Source organism: Nelumbo lutea, chromosome 6, assembly GCF_056320005.1.
Source record: "Nelumbo lutea isolate HS-2025 chromosome 6, American lotus-T2T, whole genome shotgun sequence".
Lineage (NCBI taxonomy): Eukaryota > Viridiplantae > Streptophyta > Magnoliopsida > Proteales > Nelumbonaceae > Nelumbo > Nelumbo lutea.
The window spans coordinates 8119897-8138998 of NC_142689.1; the positions used below are offsets into that span (position 1 = coordinate 8119897).

The 19102-nt window shown below is 39.8% G+C and overlaps 1 protein-coding gene across 7 annotated transcripts in view; it reads left to right on the forward strand.

Moving 5' to 3' along the window:
- Window positions 1-19102, forward strand: part of LDA (limit dextrinase) — an 89498-nt gene that overhangs the window by 37633 nt on the left and 32763 nt on the right. For 6 of the 7 annotated variants that reach the window (XM_088950671.1, XM_088950674.1, XM_088950675.1 and 3 more), the window contains exons 14-18: window positions 919-969; window positions 1636-1706; window positions 7133-7225; window positions 11453-11543; window positions 15691-15762. In XM_088950671.1, coding sequence (XP_088806797.1) covers window positions 919-969; window positions 1636-1706; window positions 7133-7225; window positions 11453-11543; window positions 15691-15762 — 378 coding nt within the window. The remainder of the gene's footprint in view (window positions 1-918; window positions 970-1635; window positions 1707-7132; window positions 7226-11452; window positions 11544-15690; window positions 15763-19102) is intronic. The other variant, XM_088950672.1, reaches the window with a different exon arrangement.

Genomic DNA, 19102 nt, shown 5'->3' on the forward strand with positions numbered 1-19102 from the left:
AACAAGGGCTCAACCCTTATTTTTTGTATGTTTATTTCCTTATTTTTCTACTCATAAATATGTTCACTTTCTATATATTGATATGGAGTTTATACTTATTTCATGAGATTTATGGCAATTATTAGTTAAAGATCACACTACTTGTTACTATGAAACCTAGGGATCTACCCTAAGATATATATATACACACACAAAATAGATAGATAGATAGATAGATTTTTTTGCCTAGCTTTACCTTGGTGCCTTGAAACAAGAGTAACCAGTTCATTCACCATTGCCATTTCCGACTCCCTTAGTCTTCCCCTCAATCCCAAGTCCCTGGAAACCTATCACTAAGGGGAATCTCTCCAGCTCAAACATCTTCCCAAAACAACACTTTGTTTCCTGCATAGGCATCAAGTTTAAAGTAAGGAAGGATGAAAGGCAATATACCATGAATAGCTTTCCAGGGAGAACATCGAGAAGCCCTAGGGTCAACTCCTGCATCCCAACTATTATCTGCCAAGCACCCTATGCCATAGTCTATCCTGTTCCAACGGCGACCTCCATAACCATTTCCCCAATAATGCTGTGTTTCTCATCCTAACATTTCCTATTCCTAGGCCTCCTTCACTAGGTGATCCTTCTTAGAGTCTCCTGGTTCCCAAAGGAAGTCCATCATAATCTTCTCTAACTGGTTTGCCACTTTCACATGGTAGTCAAATAGAATTGATGTTGTTCCTTTTGTTCATACAACATATTGAACATTGAAGTCTTAGAATAGGATTTCTACCAAAAAAAGAAGTCTTACAATGGGATTAGTCAATCAATTCAAGCATGAGAGATGCACCTTGTTCTTTGGAATGTTGTTGTTCATTATGTGGGGTTCTTGTTATAAACTTTAATTTCAATGACATTTCATTATGTGCCATTTTCCAGGTTGATGGTTTCCGGTTTGACTTAATGGGACATATAATGAAAAGTACCATGGTAGGCATTTCTCTGACTATTTTTTTTATTGACTTCAAATTGTGAGGGATAAAATTGAAAAGGAACAATTGCAACTATTATGCAAACATACCATACATGGACACAGCACTGATAGTGTGTTGCAAGCTTGTCTCAGGAACACCACCATCCATGGACATACTGAAATACAATTTATATGCTATCTTCTTCTTCCAAAAAAAAAAGAGAAAAAAAAAACAAAACCAAACAAAAAAGGGGGGGTATGAAAGAGAAGACCAGAATTAGATTATCTTGATTTTTCATGTTAAATGAATTTTATATTTTGTAATCAGAATAAAAAAAATCCTTTATGGGAGCATATCTTGATATCTTGTTATGCTACCCCACTCTCCTGATGATATTATTTTATTGATAAATCTTTGCAAATCTCCATGGTTGTAATCTAATGAATGAACCTAACAATAATCATCTCAATCAATGTTTAACAATGTTTCACCTAATTCTAGAATGCTTTTGCATTCCTCTCCTTTCAAGTACTCCACAACTGTGCATGCAGTAAAGCTCTCCACCTCTTACTGGGTGCATTGAGAGGGTGATCCCACCAATTTAATATTCTTTAGTTTGTAATACCCAATAAAGATGTGACTGCAAGACAGATTTAAACATTTACTTTTATCTTGAACACAGGTAAAGGCAAAGAATGCTCTCCAAAGCCTATCCAAAGAAAAGAATGGAGTTGATGGTTCTACGATCTACATGTAAGGATAAAGCCACCGGGTGGCTCCTTTTTCTTCTAAATCCAAAGTCTAATCTTTTGTCATTTTTTTGGTAGCAAGATCATGCATGCATTAATGAAAATGAAGAGGTAAAAATTACATAAATTCAAGCTTACTCTCAAAAGAGAGGGCCTGAGTCATAAACCCTCTACACAAACATCATGAATGCAACCTGGTCAATAAACTCCTGGATGATCATTAACAAGACCTTCACAGGTATCAGCTAAGGTGATCTTGATAGAAAATCTTTTGGAAATTCTGCACTCATCTCCTTTTGTTCCATAAATCAGTCCAGCTCTCTCTTAGGCCCAGAAATGCTTCTGTACTGCATCACGATACCAGTCTAAGCCCCCATTTGGGAGTGTTTATTAGATAAATAAGTGCTTATGAGTGTTTGGTGAAAAAGCACTTCTATCAAATGGGGATAGTATAGGTATTATGAAAATTATGTGGTGGGCCAAGTTCGGCCAGAAATGTAAGCACTTGTTGAAAAAAATGCTTAAAAATAAGCACTATCAAATGGGGGATAAGAAGAGACCAAGAGAATCCCTTGGATTCTGGAATTGGGGAGTAATTTTAAATCCTGAAGGTAGCCTGCAGTGGGTCTTAAGTGGCCCAACCACTGCATCAGATGGTTCAGAACCTGAGGTTAAAGCTCTTCTTAAAGGCCTCCAGATAGCCAAATCTCTACAAGAAGAATCTGTGTTATTAGAAGGTGATCCAAAGATGTTATTGTCCGGGTTAATATGAATGGGACAGAATTAATCAAGTGGCTGATCTTTTGGCTAAATCAGGGCTGGTAAGGGATCTTTAGTGCAAATATTTTACCTGCTTCTTGATTGGGCTTTGATTTTTTATTTTAAGCCCTCCTTTTTGTATATCATTTCATGTATATTCCCTCATTTTGTTCGAATGAATTTCCTTCCCCCCCCCCCCCCCCCCCCCCCCGAAAAAAAAAAAGAAAAAAAAAAGAGAATATCTTAGTGAAGGTGGCTCATTGGGTTAAAATGGCCATTATTTGAGCCATTATCTGGGAATGAGATTGTTAGAGGTTGGTACAATATAGCAAACAGCTCATCTGCAAGGACAGCATTGTACCCCTTGCAGGTCAGCCCCTGGTAGTAATTTTATTAAGCTTAATTTTGATGAGAGCAACTTGGGTAACCAGGACTGTTTGGCATGGGGTGTATTCGGAAATGGAAATTGGAATGTTTTGGTTTCGTATACAGTAGTACCCTTAGGTCAAGCGGATTCATTGAAGGATTAACTGATGGCAGTTCATCAGGGTTTGAAATTAGCTAAGAATTGTGGAAGGTGACAATAATGTTGTACTAAGCTGTTTACTGAAGAATAGACCAGGACTGTAGCAATATAGACATGTGTTCAGAGAAATAAGGAAGTTGTATCCAAAATTAAGGGTGGAGTTTCAATGGATAAAGAGGGAGGCAAACAGCATGGCTGATGCTCTAGCCAAAGAAGGGAACATAGTGTCACGGGGATAATCAGCGAGGCCCCGTGCGGCGCTCGATGGGGTCGAGAAAGCCTACGAAAGCAAGCAACAACACACACCAGGCAACAAAAATGCACACAGATTAGACAAAAGGTAACTTGTATTGCATTAATCAATGGTAAGCACAAGCACACAGTACAGTGTCGAGGGGATCTCGTGCTTAACCTTTACACGCTCATGAACTCACTCGACTACCTACCTCCCCTCAAAGAGTACGTTAAGCTTTTGGGGGAGTGACAGTAAGAAACATCAAAAGAATGAAAATTCATACTATGTATTTACAATAACGCCATTGGCGGTCCCCCCTTACAAAATACATGCGTAGCCCACCCATGACACACATGCTGACACCTTGAAGGCACGCGGTTGGCACTCTGATGGCTCATGGTAGGTGCTTGATGGCGCGGCAAAGGAGTCACTCGTGACATTCTCCCCCACTCAATTCGATCTACGTCCTCGGAGATCGGCTTCGGCTGGTCCCTTAGAGTCACTACTGCGGAAGGAAGGTTCTTCTACTGCTCCCGAACCTGCTGTCGTCCAAGGCCGAGGTGTATAGTCTTGTAGCATGGTTGGGTTGGCCTACTCTGTTGTGGTTTCTTAGGGCTAAGTCCTTTCCTGGCGGCCTCAAGGTATGTTAATGGCTGATTCGACTTGGTTATTGGGTAGGTTTGGGCCAGGTAAGGGTCAAAATGATGGTTTGGATTGTTGGAGTGTTGATTCCCATGAATATTTCCCCAAGGGTCTCACAAGGCTCCTACATGATTCAGTCTGAGGGATGGTGCGAAAGTGGTCCCTAGGCAGCTTGGGTGGCACTCGCTTTCCCCTGTGGTTGTGGTGATAGGCGATGTTGAACTTGGACACGGCCTTGGGTCTTCTACTTTGCTTGATGGTTGTCGACGCACACGAACTCTGTTGCTGGAGAGGTGTAGACGGCTGGATGGTGTGTTGTTTCCTACTGCTGCTGTAGTTGTTGGCTCGAGGTGCGGCTTCTTCAGCTTGTAGAGTGGGGAACTTCTTTGCTTCCTTCATGTTGGCGTTGAACATGACTTCTTCATGAAAAAGTTGTAGTGCAGAAACTTTCTTCCCATGAACTCGGGTAGAAGTCACAACTGGTACCATGCAAGGGGAGCGCTCGTCCAAGATGCACAGAGAGTTGATGTGAGGCAGGAGCGCGACTTCTGCTTGTCTCATGAAGTCCATTCCCAAGACAACTCGGAAGTCATCCAGGGGTACAACTGAAAGATTAATCTTGTCTGTCCACGACCCAACTTGGAGGTCAACCCCACGAGCCGTGCCTTCAATCGCCTTTGCCCCGGAGTTCACGGCCTTGATCCACCCTGTCTCTTTCACGGTGTTCAGCTTGAGTCGCTTGGCCTCGGCAACTGAAATGAAGTTGTGGGAGGCCCCTGTATCAACAAGGGCTTGAGTCGACTTCCCGCCGAGGAGGATGTCTACATACTTCAGCCCCCTTTGGGCTCTCTTTGGCCTTCCATGATTGGCCTCTTTCTTCACCATGGCATTGAAGAGTTGAAGGGCGCCCACTCTTGGCGCCTGCACAGACTTTTCTTCATCACTTTGCTCGTTATCACTGAGCTTGGCAACAAAGGGCATTGATCTTCTTCTTGGTTGGGCAGTTGCGAACCAAGTGATTTCCCCCACAAAGGAAGCAAGAAATTGGGGACCCAGCGGTTCTGGGCATGTAATGGTGCTGAGGGCCTTGCTCTCCTTGTGGCTTCTTCCCGTAGTCTTGTCTTGCTGGCTTGTTGAAGCTGGAGTTGTCGTACGGAGGGCGTGAGCGACTTGCTCCCCCACTCAAATTAGGGGAACACGGGCTTTCTGGCTTAGGAGCTTCTTCATCTGATATGCCGGTCTCATTGAGTTGCTCCGCCACTGCCATTGCTGTGGCGAGGTCCTGTACGTTGCGGCGTTGGAGTTCTAGCTCGGCCCATGGCTTTAGTCCATCCATGAAGTTGAACAGTAGATCCTTGTCGGACATGTCCGTGATCTCCAAGGTAAGGGCTGAAAACTCTTTAACGTAATCGTGGAGTGAGTCCCCATGTTGGAGTGCTTTCAACTTCTTCTGCGCCAAGTACTCCACGTTCTCTGGGTAGAATTGCCGCTTTAGTTCTCGTTTGAAATCAGCCCATGTCTCAATGGTGCACGTACCCCGTTCAATGTCTTGGCATCACTTGCGCCACCATAGCATAGCAATGTCAGTCAAATACATGATCACTGTACGAATTTGTGTTAGGTCATCACCAATGCTAGCGGCATGGAAATATTGTTCCATCTGCCACAAGAAGTTGTCAAGTTCCCTAGCATCTCGGGAGCCGGCATAAGGTGTGGGCTCCTGAATCTTCACACGAGCAGGGGCCAGCATTGTGGAGGGGCTTGGAGTGCTGGCCACCAGTCTCTTGAGGAGCGACATGTCTCCTCTTAGTTCATCCACATGAGTCTGGATGTCGGAAGGAGAGGCCATGGCTACTTTCATGGCCATCCATTCAGCTTTCATCTCATCCACCTGGTCTTGGATGTCGGATTGAGATGAGCTCCCTTTTTGTCGAGATTTTGTTCCAAGGACTTCCTTAAGGGTTCTATTCAGGACGTCTTGGACCTCATTCATAATGCCATTTAAACGGGCTTCTAGCTCCACCATGGAGCTCTCAATTGTTTCCACATTCAAGTGGATTTCTTCTACACGGTCACGCATCTCCCCAACAGTCACTTCACAGCGAAGGATGTGTGTGTCGAAGGCAGCAAGCGTATTAGCTGACTTGTCAGGCTTGCTTGTCTTGGATGTGCGACCCTTTGGGGCCTTCTCTGCAGCGGCTTCATCGCCTAGAGACTCATCAGTCTCCCTTGCATGGGCAAGGCCATGCCTAATCTCGTCGGTGAGTTCCTTGTTGTGCTTCATTGCGCCACCACTAGTGTTGCTATGCAAGGGTCACGAGCGTTGAGGAGCAACCTGCTCTGATACCAACTGTCACGGGGATAATCAGCGAGGCCCCGTGCGGCGCTCGATGGGGTTGAGAAAGCCTACGAAAGCAAGCAACAACACACACCAGGCAACAAAAATGCACACAGATTAGACAAAAGGTAACTTGTATTGCATTAATCAATGGTAAGCACAAGCACACAGTACAGTGTCGAGGGGATCTCGTGCTTAACCTTTACACACTCATGAACTCACTCGACTACCTACCTCCCCTCAAAGAGTACGTTAAGCTTTTGGGGGAGTGACAGTAAGAAACATCAAAAGAATGAAAATTCATACTATGTATTTACAATAACGCCATTGGCGGTCCCCCCTTACAAAATACATGTGTAACCCACCCATGACACACATGCTGACACCTTGAAGGCACGCGGTTGGCACTCTGATGGCTCATGGTAGGTGCTTGATGGCGCGGCAAAGGAGTCACTCATGACAATAGGGCATGCATGTACTTGGGGTGGACAGGGGAACATAATGCTTTTGGGACTGAAAGTTGATGTGGTTGTAATTAACCTTACGGTGTCTAGCTCAATCCTATTTATCTAAAATTCTTGTTTAATTAATAATTTTTTTTCAATTAATCCAAAAATCCAATAGGGTCTGAATCCAATCTGCCCCCTAAATGTGATTGTTATTGGATGGATCAAATATGGATTTTAATCGGATTGTACTCAGATGTGGCTGGATCTGATCTGAATTCAAACTGATTACATCCCTACTCTAGACTTGAAACTAAAGCAAGGGTTCTTCCTACCTTGATTGGCATTCCCTACATGCAATTGTGTCATTGTCATGTTATAAATGGGTTAGCCATTTATGCATCTTATTAGTCTTTCTGGTTGTCTCCTTTAGTTATATTTTTTTTACTTAAATTTTTAACTAATAAAGTTCCTGGTTTTTAAGATATGGTGAAGGATGGGATTTTGGTGAAGTTGCTAAAAATGGCCGTGGAATCAATGCATCACAACTTAATCTTTGTGGGACTGGCATTGGGAGGTATTATGGTTTTCAATACGATTCTGCATCTTCTACACATTGATAAGTTCCATGTTTGAAGGCTTAAATTTTCTATACTGTGACTGTTTGTGAAATTTAATTAGTTATTATTTATCTACTCCAATATTTGCCTCTACTTCCCTTTAATGTTAAATGCGCATTATTCATTTTAATAAAACTTTTCCTTTTGCTTTGGCGTAATAAGTTTCTTTTAGTTATCAAAAAAGAAATAAATTTTTATTCATGAAATCTTAGTTCCCTAAGAAAAATGTTCCAAAAAATGGAGAGAGACTTCCTTTTAGAGAAACGTACTTTGTTTATTATAAAACAAAACCTACTCTCAGGATGTGCAACATCCCGAATTCCAGTTTATGTTACTTGGCTGGGTTTGGTACTGCTTGGGATTCAGTCTAATCCTAAGATTGATCACCATTCACAATTGTCAAGAAATATTTGTGATCTTATAATATAAACAGTTCCTAAGAGGCTATCATTTGATGAAATTTAATTGAAGTAATCCAATAGTGGTATAAAATAAATTTAATTTAGAATATAAACAGGAACGAGTCTAAACTTTTGCAACTCTCTCATGCCAAATAACCATGCTTTCCTGGTGCATTGTGGACAAAGGCTTTTAATGTGATTGTGCATGCAATTAGTTTTGTAATAAACTTGGACTTGAATCTTAAGGATTTCTCACGTTTTAAAAGGAGGGATTTTCTGTATTACTGGCCAGCTATTTTTAGTGTAGAAGGTGGTACACTTTTAACTCCTCTTAGAAGCTGTTAACCGTACTTTTTTTGGATAGGTTAGTTAACAATAATTTTATACATTTTCATAATTAAATCCATTGACAAGATCTCTTTGGCTACCATTCAGAAAAAAAGTAGAAAGCCTGCTAGGGATTTCCCTTAGAAAATAAAACTTTCAATATCCATAATTAAGAATAATTATTTCCATAAATTATAGAAAAGACCTAAACAACTCGAAACATACTAAAAGTATATATATTTATTGCCCTACACGCAAATTCATACTTCATCTTAGATAACATATACTCTTGTGGGAGTCTTGATCTGCTGCACTTTTTTCCTGCAGTTCCATTCATTCTGTAATAGATGTCTCATTCACACGTCTGAGTCTCATGTGTATGGGTATTTACACACATATAACGGGACACCTGTCAGAGTGAATGGAAATGCAGGAAAAAGTGCAGCACATCCTGACTCATAGGCCTAATGTTCAAATCTTAAAAAGAAATCCAAAATATCTGGGCCCATTTTGGACCACTAAATATCAATTTTTTTTTCGAAGAAACACTAAATATCAATTGAATTTAAATAATAGCACAAATTGTCTCTTTGGATGGGTGCAACATGCTAACGGACCTCTGGTTAAGGAGGATCCGGCTTTGAATTTTGGCCTGAATACATGATTTGACTCAACTCGACTCATGCAAACCTTGTCCCATGGGGTCAGCTACACGAATCCTGTTCCACCATTCTATTATGTTCAGTGCCATATCCATTGTTAAGCTATGGGCCCTCAAATCATTTCTCACCACTTCAACTCATATCCACATTCCCATTAAATAATTTCTCACTAAAGGATTTGACTTGCAAGGAAAAATGGATTTCTGTAAATGCTAGATGATGCTTTGTGCCTCTACAACCAATCTGACATTTTGAAAAACAAATTAATAGGAATGTGTATTTGTTACATATTTAAAAGTTAATGTGATCCATAATGTGATCTGATAACTGAATGCAAAAATGTAAACCAGATCCCACATTTTTCATTTTACTTGACTAAGAAATATGTTCAGCTAACTAGCGCAGGTAACCCAGGTCCCTCTGGTATTGGAGGGGTGTTTAGAAATAGTGAAGGCAGAATTGTTGGTTTATTCTCGGGTCCAATTGGAGTAGGTGACTCCTTAAGGGCTCAGGTTGTGGCTGTTATGGAGGGATTGCAAAAGGCAAAGGACATAACTTTAAGAAAGCTGATTATAGAAGGTGATTCAAAGATGGTAGTGGAGTGGCTGCAAAAGGAAGAAAAGGATTTCTGGGTTTTTACTAATGAAAAGAAGAGGTTCAAGTGGCTGACATGAAATATGGATGTGAAATTTAGTTGGATTGAAAGAACTGCAAATGGGTTTTCTGATGTACTAGCAAAACATGGGGAAAGTTTACCCTCCTATTCTTGTAATTAATGCTGATAAAGGATTTTCTATGGGAGTCAGGTGCTAGGAAAAAAGATCATTTGGTGAGATGGAGGGAGGTAACTAAAATAAAAGAGGGGGGGGGGTGAATTGGGACTAGGAAATATAAGCAAGAAAAATTAGGCTCTTCTAAGTGAGTGGCTATGGCACTTCCCATTGGAAGCAGGCTTTCACCATGAAAGCTTGTTAACTCCGTGGTTTCGAGATGGTTAGAGAGTTCTTCATGGATTCAAGTGAAGGAGCTCTAGAAAGGGTGAAATGGTTAGAGATATGTCTGGTGGGACGTTTTGTTAACTCTGAACCTGATGAGTTAGAGGTTCAAAGCTGGGTTAGGTCAGAGTGGAGCTTGAAAGAAATCCAGGTGAGGAAACTAAATGCAATTTTTTTTTTCTTTTCATTCTCAGCAGTAAGGAGGAGGCAGATGAAGTTCTGGATCGAGTTTCAAGTAGTTTCAGAATGCCTGAACTCAGGCTGGTTAAATGGAAGTATGGAACCCTCTAGTAGGGGCAATACGAGAAGTGGGGCATTGGAGCTTGGTACAGTCTGCGCTGTGGGAAACACCTGTGGTTGTTCAGAAGAATTGATGCCTACACATACAAGATGAAGAATCTGGTTGCTGCGAGAATCCTGGTCGAAGTTGAGGACATTCACTTGGTTCCGTTGAGTCTGGTGCTAAATTTCGCTGGGGAATGGTATGACCTGAGAGTGATGGTCGAAGGCTGCATACCACTTCGATGGTTTGAGGAGGATACAGTGGTAATACCGAATCGATGTCAGGAACCATATTTGCCGTGAAGAGGATAAGGGGGAGCTGCAGCTGCAGGTCTCTAGGAGTCCAGAGGAAGAAGATGTTGGGTTGGGAGACTAAGAGATGGGGAGTTGGAGAGCCGCATAGAGGAGAAAGGGGAGATTCTAGAGAGGTGGGAGGTTAAAAAGGAATTTTGGGCGAAGGAGATGAAGGAGCATTAGTTGAGAAGGGACACCTGGCAGGAAGAGGATTTAAAACAGAGGCTGGTCACGCAAAAGCTTTTTGCTCCTTTTCAAGTATGAATTTGGAGCTAAGCAGAAGTGGGGCCCACGTGATTAGCAGAGATTTTTTATTGACTATGGGTGGTGCCGAAGCGACAACAAAGGAGTCTTCGTTTGAAGGTAAGGTTTCAGAAGTCAATTATCTAAAGGGAAAATTCCAGATTAGTACCCTGTACTTTGGGTCTAGTGCCACTTAGGTCCCCAAACTTTAAAATGCGATAATTTAGTACCCGAACTTTCAAAATGTGCTAATCTAGTACCTGCCATTAATCAGCCCGTTAACCAGCCGTTAAATGCCATTTAAAAAGACAATTACCCTTCGAGTGTCATCTAATTCTCTTTATCAACCATCCAAACGTTGACAAAAAATGAACAGTCCCAAATCCTTGCCTCTTCTGTTCAAAAAAGTTGGGGTCACCAGAATGCCCACTGAGACATAACCCCAACTTTCTTGAATAGAAGAGGCAAGGATTTGAGACTGTTCATTTTTATCAACATGTGAATGGTTGATAAAGAAATTTTCTTCCTAGTTTACTTGGATTTGAGAATTAGAAGTACGCTTCTGTATGTATTTACATTGGTCCCTTCTTGAGTTCCATTGACTGCTTTCAGGTAGCATGGATTGACACCTCGTAGGTGCTTCTTTCCCTTGTAGGTGGTGACCAAACTGCTTTTTCTCCATTTTCAGGTGCATTGTTGGGAATGGACTTTCCCAACACATCATAATGTACCAATCTTTTATCTTTATCTGATACAAGTTGACCAACCAAGGATTATTTATAGATTCTGCAACTGTGCTTGTCTAATCATTATTTCCACTTTATCTTAGAACTTTGGTTACTTGTTTTAGGCTTTGAAGCAACTTTATAGTATTATTTTTCCAACTATAGAACTCTGTCAGAGTTTTGACTATTCTACATGTTTCCAATGGTGCTGTTCTTTTCTCTTTGTTTATGAGTTCCTTCTTAAATCCTTTACAGCTTCAATGACCGGATACGAGATGCAGTACTTGGGGGATCTCCATTTGGTCATCCACTTCAACAGGGTTTTGTGACTGGCTTATCTTTGCAGGTAATTAATATTTCTGTATTATGATCTTAAAACTAAGTTGCCTTAGTTTTTATCTGCGACAAGTGCATATGATTCCATTTTGTGTTAGTTTTCACTTTTCTGTAATCCATACCTATATGGAATAAGAATGAAGAATTTGAAAATATTTTCAATATCAAGGAGAATATCAATGGACAAGTTTTTACCTTCCAAAATCATGTGATGTCTTCGTTCGTTTTCAAAATCATTACAAGCTTCCCTTGGAGAGGTGCTAGATGCAACCTCTCTGAATAAAAATAGTCAAAGCATTATAGAATACATATTACAACTAAGCCCAATAGAATTGAACCCTGTTGACCCCTTGCTTAGCTAAACAATCAACCATTACATTGGCCTCTTCCCCCATCTATTTTTATTCTTTCTTTTATGTGAAATGGTAACTTTCATTAAACTTAAAAGGAAAATTAATACAGCTGTCACCTTCAGGGGCGAGGTGACCCCTCAAAATAAAAAAACAACTTACAAACAAGCCCAGAATAAGGGACCAAGTGCCCTCCTAGTCTATTTAAAATGTGCTTTAAGTTCCCTTGTTAGGTTCGTTATATCCGTTATAGTCTATCTAAGGAACCAAGTGCCCAATACTTCTGCTCTAAGTGAGTCACCCAACCCTATTGGGCTAGAGAAAAAAGGCTAGAACTCTTCCTTGCACATCTCTACAAACATCCCCAATTTCAGAGGAGGCAGGATTACCTACAAAGTTCCCATCAAATTTCAATTTCACACTATATTGTAAAGGAGGTGGCCAATCCTTGAGTGGTAATAGATGAACAGGAAGAACCCGCTATTGTGCTCCAACCTCTAATCAAATCAGCTACTTAGAAGTCCTTGAAAAGATCCAAAGTTTTCAGCCAATAAAACCTTGATGGTGATCTCTTCTATGAGTTCATGTACAGTTCTTTCTTGCCCTTCAGAAATCCTGTTATTTCTCTCTTCCCATATTGCCTAAATAATTGCTGCCCTCGTTGTTCTCCACATCGCCCTTCCCCTTTTCTTTGGTTGTTGGAAAAAAAAAACTAGATCAAAAAGATATGCGACACTTGTGGGAGGATTCCACCTGCAACCAAAGAGAGAGGAGAACCAATCCCAAATTTGAGTAACAAAAGGACAAGAGATTAATAGATGATTTACCGTCTCACCACTCTTCAAGCAAAGGCTACAAACATGTGGGGATAAACATCGGCTTGGTCTTTTTCTTTGAAGCACATCCAAGGTGTTAATTTTTTGGAGAACCACTTCCCAACAAAAGGCCCTCACTTTTGGAGGTATAGGAGCACACCACATTTCTTTGACAAGAAAAGAGGTAACCAAGTTAGAAGATTGCAACAAAGCATTGAAAAATGAAGAGTAAGAGAAACAACTTGAGGAGAACTCTGACCAAATTCTACTATCAAGACAAGACTGATCAAGAAACATTGGGTTTAGAAGAGAAAAAAATTCATCTATTAAACCTACTTCTAAATCCCTTAAACCTCTCCTTAAATCTAGATCCCATGAATCCGCAGAGACACGAAAACAGGATATGACTTTAAATTTGTTTAAAGAAAGAGAATAGAGGATCTTGAGTCTATCCTTAAGAGTATGGTCCCCAATCCAAGTGTCCTCCCAAAAGAGAACCTTATTACCCAAGCAAGCATTATACTTGATGAAAGGAAAAAAAGTGGGTAGGACACCAACGGTGTCTTTCCACGGGAAGGAATGAAAAGCCCTAGGGTCGAGACCAACATTCCATCCTTTAGCTTCCATTCCATATATACTTGGCTACACCATTTACCAAAATGGAGTAGTGGCAAGTAGATAAACAATCCTTGATCCAGCTACACCATCTTTCTCCAAACCCTCTATTTCTCAAAACTTCAAGCAAAATGCCCCCGTCCACCAAATCATAAGCCTTTTCCAAGTCAATTTTGAAAATCAGCCCCTTTTCTCCTTTTCTTTTCTATAATCCACACGTTCATTGGCAACAAGGATCTGATCGGTAACTTTCTCCTAGACACAAAAGCTCCTTGGTTTGGAGAAATTAGGGATAGTAGTACTTTTTTGATACTTAAGGCTAAGACCTTAGAGATGACCTTGTACATACTACCAATCAGGCTAATGGGTCTAAAGGTAGCATTTCTTGAGTTCATATTTCTTGTTAACCACTTGAATTTCTTAATTTCATCCCTATATCACCATATTACTGACACAAGTTCCTCCAGCCACCCCACTACCACTTTAGAGTCACCTTCAATAATTAAGTTCTCCATGCTCAGCCTGTTTGCAGTCTGAACTCCTTGTGTAGCACCTAGCAATTCAACCCTTATAGAGTCTCTTGACCCATTGGTTCCAAGAACAAAGTTTTTACATCCTTGTCTCTTATAACTCCAACTCTAGATGGCCCTGGATTACTTTGACTACTCCCATCTAAATTCAGCTTCATGTGTCCTTCCAAAGGAGGTGTCCACACCAAGTTTACCCTAGTCTTCTTTGAAGAACTTCTTGCCACCATATAACAATCATCAAAGGAGATTTGGCAAAAGAACTCCATAATTCTTAACCAGTGTATTACCCTGCCATCACACTTTTCTTGACCTCATGTCCACTTCTACCCTTTTCTTGGAAGACTCTTGTGTTTTTTTGCTAAATGGTCTAATCACTGCTTCTCTTGTACACCTCCACATTATCCTTTCCCTTCTCATTGACCAGGTAAATGTAGATGGATCAAATAGAAAACTTCTGTTGGTAGCAATTTTAACATTTTGATTCACACATGATGCACTAGTTTGGGGACATACAAAGCAAAGTTTTTTTTTTTTTTTCCTTTCTTTTGCAAACAATCCAAGGTGTTTATTTTCCCATAGAACACTTCCCAGCAAAGGGCCTTAATTTTAGGAGGGATTGGCCTGCAGTGCACCAAACTTCCTTGAAGGGAAAGACCTGAAGGTTGGAAGGCTGAGAAAGGGACTTAAAAAAGGAGGCACAAGAAAAACGACATTTGGGTGAGGAATGGGGCTCCAGACAAACTCTAGTCAGAAGATGCAAAAGCTTTGTCACTGAAACAAGCTCTTTCTTCCTCAATCATCTATGAAAATTAAAATCCCAATTATGACCCAATGGAAGTAATGGAAGGGTAAGGCTGAGAAAGGGACTTAAAAAAGGAGGCACAAGAAAAACGACATTTGGGTGAGGAATGGGGCTCCAGACAAACTCTAGTTAGAAGATGCAAAAGCTTTGTCACTGAAACAAGCTCTTTATTCCTCAATCATCTATGAAAATTAAAATCCCAATTATGACCCAATGGAAGTAATGGAAGGGTAAGGAATTTTTAAGCAGCCTCATTTTTATTATATGCTCCATAATATTACTTTAATAAAATTCCACAATCTACACCACTGTTCACATTTTTGTTAATGTGAAATTTTAATAGTAATTACACGATTCAGTTTTCCCTTGAAGCTTTATGTTCATATTGATGCATAAGTCATAAAGTGCATCCTAAGAGTACTTTTATTCATTTTTATAGGTGTTGTAAGCCTAGTGTTTTTAGATGGTTGTATTGACTTGAGGCCAGAAAGTATCAGCTTTATTTAGTAAGGATGCTTCATACCTTAGAGTCTTAGACTACTATGCCACTATGCCAGAAAGTTGCTCGAGAGTCATGATAAGATGTGCATTCAAAAGAACTTCAGAGACTTAAAGGGTCCTCCAAGAGGGTTCTAGCTTCTAGAATATCTTTTTATTTGTATAAAATGTAATTATTTGTTATTCTGCATGGTGCTGTTGGTGGGGAATTTGCCTCAGGTGAATCTCCTAACCTCCTGTACTTCTTCTAATCCTCTATAATAGAATTTTCTACATTGCTGAATGGTGATGAGAAAAGGAAAAATAGATGTTAGGTAGTGATGGTAAGACCAGATCATGGCTTTACTTGCTACTATAATCATGAAAACCATTTTGAATTGGATTCTCTTTAAAGCAAAATTTGCAAGAAGAGGCATAACATTTTCAATTCTTGAGTTTCAAATATTCCTGAAACTTAATTGCCCATGTTTGTGGTTTTTATGCTTGTTCCACATGATGATTGGAAGTAGAGTATTTGGTTGTTGGTTACTAACTTCTTCTCTCACAGCCTAACTCACACGACCATGGTGATAAAACTTCCATGGACCACATGCTTGCAGTGTCACAGGACTACATCCAGGTGCGTCTTTTTATTACACAGATGTTGTGCATAGCCTGCACATTTTGCATAATACTATAATAGATGTGAACTTTAACCAAAGCAATCTGGTGGTTAGCAACAGCATAGTTGAGGTGGCTAAGCATTGCTTAGGTGTTCCTGCCTGGCAAGGCAAGTTGAGGCCTAGGTGAAAAAGTAAATATTATATGTATATATAAATCATTTAAATAGAAAGGTTATTACAAGATCTGATGATATGATATCTATAGTTGTTAAGGTGCATAAGCAAGTCTATGCTACAGTGGAGCACCTAGTTGCCTAGGCAATAGAATTTTATAAAATAGAAAAAAATAAATTCTAGGTTAGTTTTCTAGTTTTATATACCAATAAGCATGCATCTAAATTGAAAAAAAAATCACAACCTTAATTTTTTTGATAAGTAATAAGAAGCATTTAATTAAAGATCAAATAAGAACTATCAAAGGATACAGCACAAAAAATCCATAATGAGGTGCAAGATGCAGCCTCAAAAACAAATCAAGATTATGATTGAGCCCAAAATAAATGATCCCTATTCACCCCTTACTTAGCTAGAAGATCTGCCAGCCCATTAGCCGATCTCCTCTCCCACTGAACTCTCACTATTATGTTGGAACCAGCCATTTGAATCTTTTCATTGTCCCCTAAAAGACAAAGCTACAGTTCAGCTCCTTCAATGGTTCAATCACCAACTACTAGTTTGGGATCACCTTCAATCTTTTTTGGTAAATAAGAATCACCTTCAATTAGCAAACTCCCAAAGTTTAGCTCTTTATCAATCTGTGCTCCCTATAGAGTTACTTAAACCTCTGGCCTAACCACATCCCCCACTCCAATTGGACAAGAAAATAAGGCAACAATTTGATCCTCTGCATTTCTAAAAACTCCTCTAATACCGGAAGGCCCAGGATTACTGAGGCTGCTGCCATCAAAGTTTAGCTTGATAAAGCCTTATTCAGGGGGTTTCCAAGCTACTATGGGCTTGTCCTCAAAGAAAGAAGATTTTGCAACCAATTCCTAGTTTCTCCAAAGGTCAATAAAGGAGAATTGTGAGAAAAGATCCAAAGCTTTAGCCCAATTGATAACCTTCTCCAAAATGCAAACCTAAACAGTAGTCCCTTTCTTTATCATTAAAATCCTAGCATTTCTTCCCTCTTGAACCTTCCATACCAAAGCATCCCTAGCACATCTCCACAAAACCAGGTAGTCGGGTTGAAGGGTCCACCAGTTTGCAGAGGCACTGTCCACTTCCATCCAAAAAGACCAAAAATCTTTTCCCTAAGTCCAAAAAGAGAAGGAGATTAGTAGGTGGTAACAACTTTCTTCATTAGCTTTGCCAAGGAAAAACTAGTTTGGTGGGATACTAAGATTAGGTCTTCTCTCTTGCAGGTTATTCAATGTGTTTAATTTTCCAAGAGAGACCTCCTAGCAAAGGGCTCCCACTTTAGGGGAAATAGGTTTGAACCAAATTTCCTTGCAAAAGAAAGGTTGAGGATTAGGGATAGAGCACAACTAAGAGAAAAAAGAAGCTTAGGAAAACAGACCCCAGAGGGTTAGGAGTGCATAGATGGGCATCGGGTTTAGAGTGATCCAAATAAACAGGGTCAAGAGTTTTGAGAAGTGAAGCAACCAGGTCAAGATTTAAAATTTTGAAATCTCTTCTAAAACTATATTCCAACTGAAACCAGAAGAATGGGAAAGTGAAACAAACCTCTGAATGGGTTCATTTTTAATGAGGGACAGGGAATATAGGATGGGAAAAAGCTCCTTGAGAGTGGAAATACCACTGCAAACGTCCTCCCAAAACAGAACCCTATCTCCTGTACACACATCATACCTGATAACAATGTTTTGAAAATCGTAATCATATTGTAAATCATAGAGAAAGTTGAATCAAATCAAATTGTGAATCGTATCGTAAGTTGTATGATTATTTCTATTTTATACAAACTTGTCAAAAAATTAAATATTGATACATATATATAGGAAAGTGATTTTACCCTATTTTTGATCTATATCTACCATATATGTACTTAAAACAATAGATTTACCACTTATACAATAGAAGTCTAAGATGATATAATCAAGTTTGACTTGAAAATCAAACAAATATACATACAATGTCCCTTTAACTTACATATGATAGAAAATAAACTCAATTTCTAGTCTTGAATAATGTAAATAAGTCGTTTTCTAGTAAGGGCTAAAAAAGTCTCCCATGGCAAAAAAAAAAAAAAAAAAACAAAGTAGAGAACTAATTCTTAATTGAATTTATTTGAACCATAGTGAATCGTAAAAATTGTAAGATTTATGAATCGAATCATAGGATTTAAAAAAAAAATCGTAAGATTTTTGCAGAAAAGGATTCAGACATAAGATTTGAATTGAAACCCTTGGGATTCTTGATTCAAATCATGAATCGTAAGATTTTGACAACATTGCCTGATAAGGATTAGGAATTAGGGAAGATTACCATTAATAGCCTTCTACTGAGAGTTTAAAGTGGCCTACCTAGAAATACCAGTATCCCGACCATTACCTGCACACCGGTGAATATTTCCTACTACATTATGCGAAAGTCTCTCCCTTTCTAAGGGCCATCTCCATAGCCATTTACCCAATAAAGCTACATTCTTCCTCCCTAAATTGCTTAAGCCCAAACCCCCTTGCTCCTTACTTCTACACTCTTACTCCCATCTCACCAAGTGGTCCATTCTTCCTTCACCAGGCTCCCATAGTCCTATTAGAAATCCCCCATTATCTTCTCTATTTCCACACCTCCCTTTATTGCATCTTAAAGATGGAGAAATTAAACCAGAAGATTTGCCAAGGTAGGCTTTATTAGAGTAATTTGACTCCCAAGTGACTTAATTTCTCTTCCAAGCTGACAATTTCTTAGCACAATTTTCAATAATTGGACTCCAAAAGCTTCCTTCCTGTGGGTTATCTCCTAAGGGCATACCTAGATACTTCAACGACCAACTAGTAATAGGATACCCTAAGACCCCCGCTACCCCAACCAGCTCCTCCTCTGCCAAATTCAACCCCACCATGCAACTTGTTTTCCTCAAAACTAATCTTCAATTTAGAGATAAGTTTAAACAATTGTATCATTAGCAAACTGCAAGTGTGTTAGAACTATACTCTCCCTCCCTACCCTCTAACCTCCAAAGAAATCCAAACTATCAGATCTCAGTATAAATCTACTGAACACCTCAACTACCAAGGTAAATAAGAAAGGAGAGAGGGGGTCCCCTTGCCTCAATCCTTTGGTGGCTAGAAAGAATTCTCTAATCACTCAATTAACTATAACCTAACAATG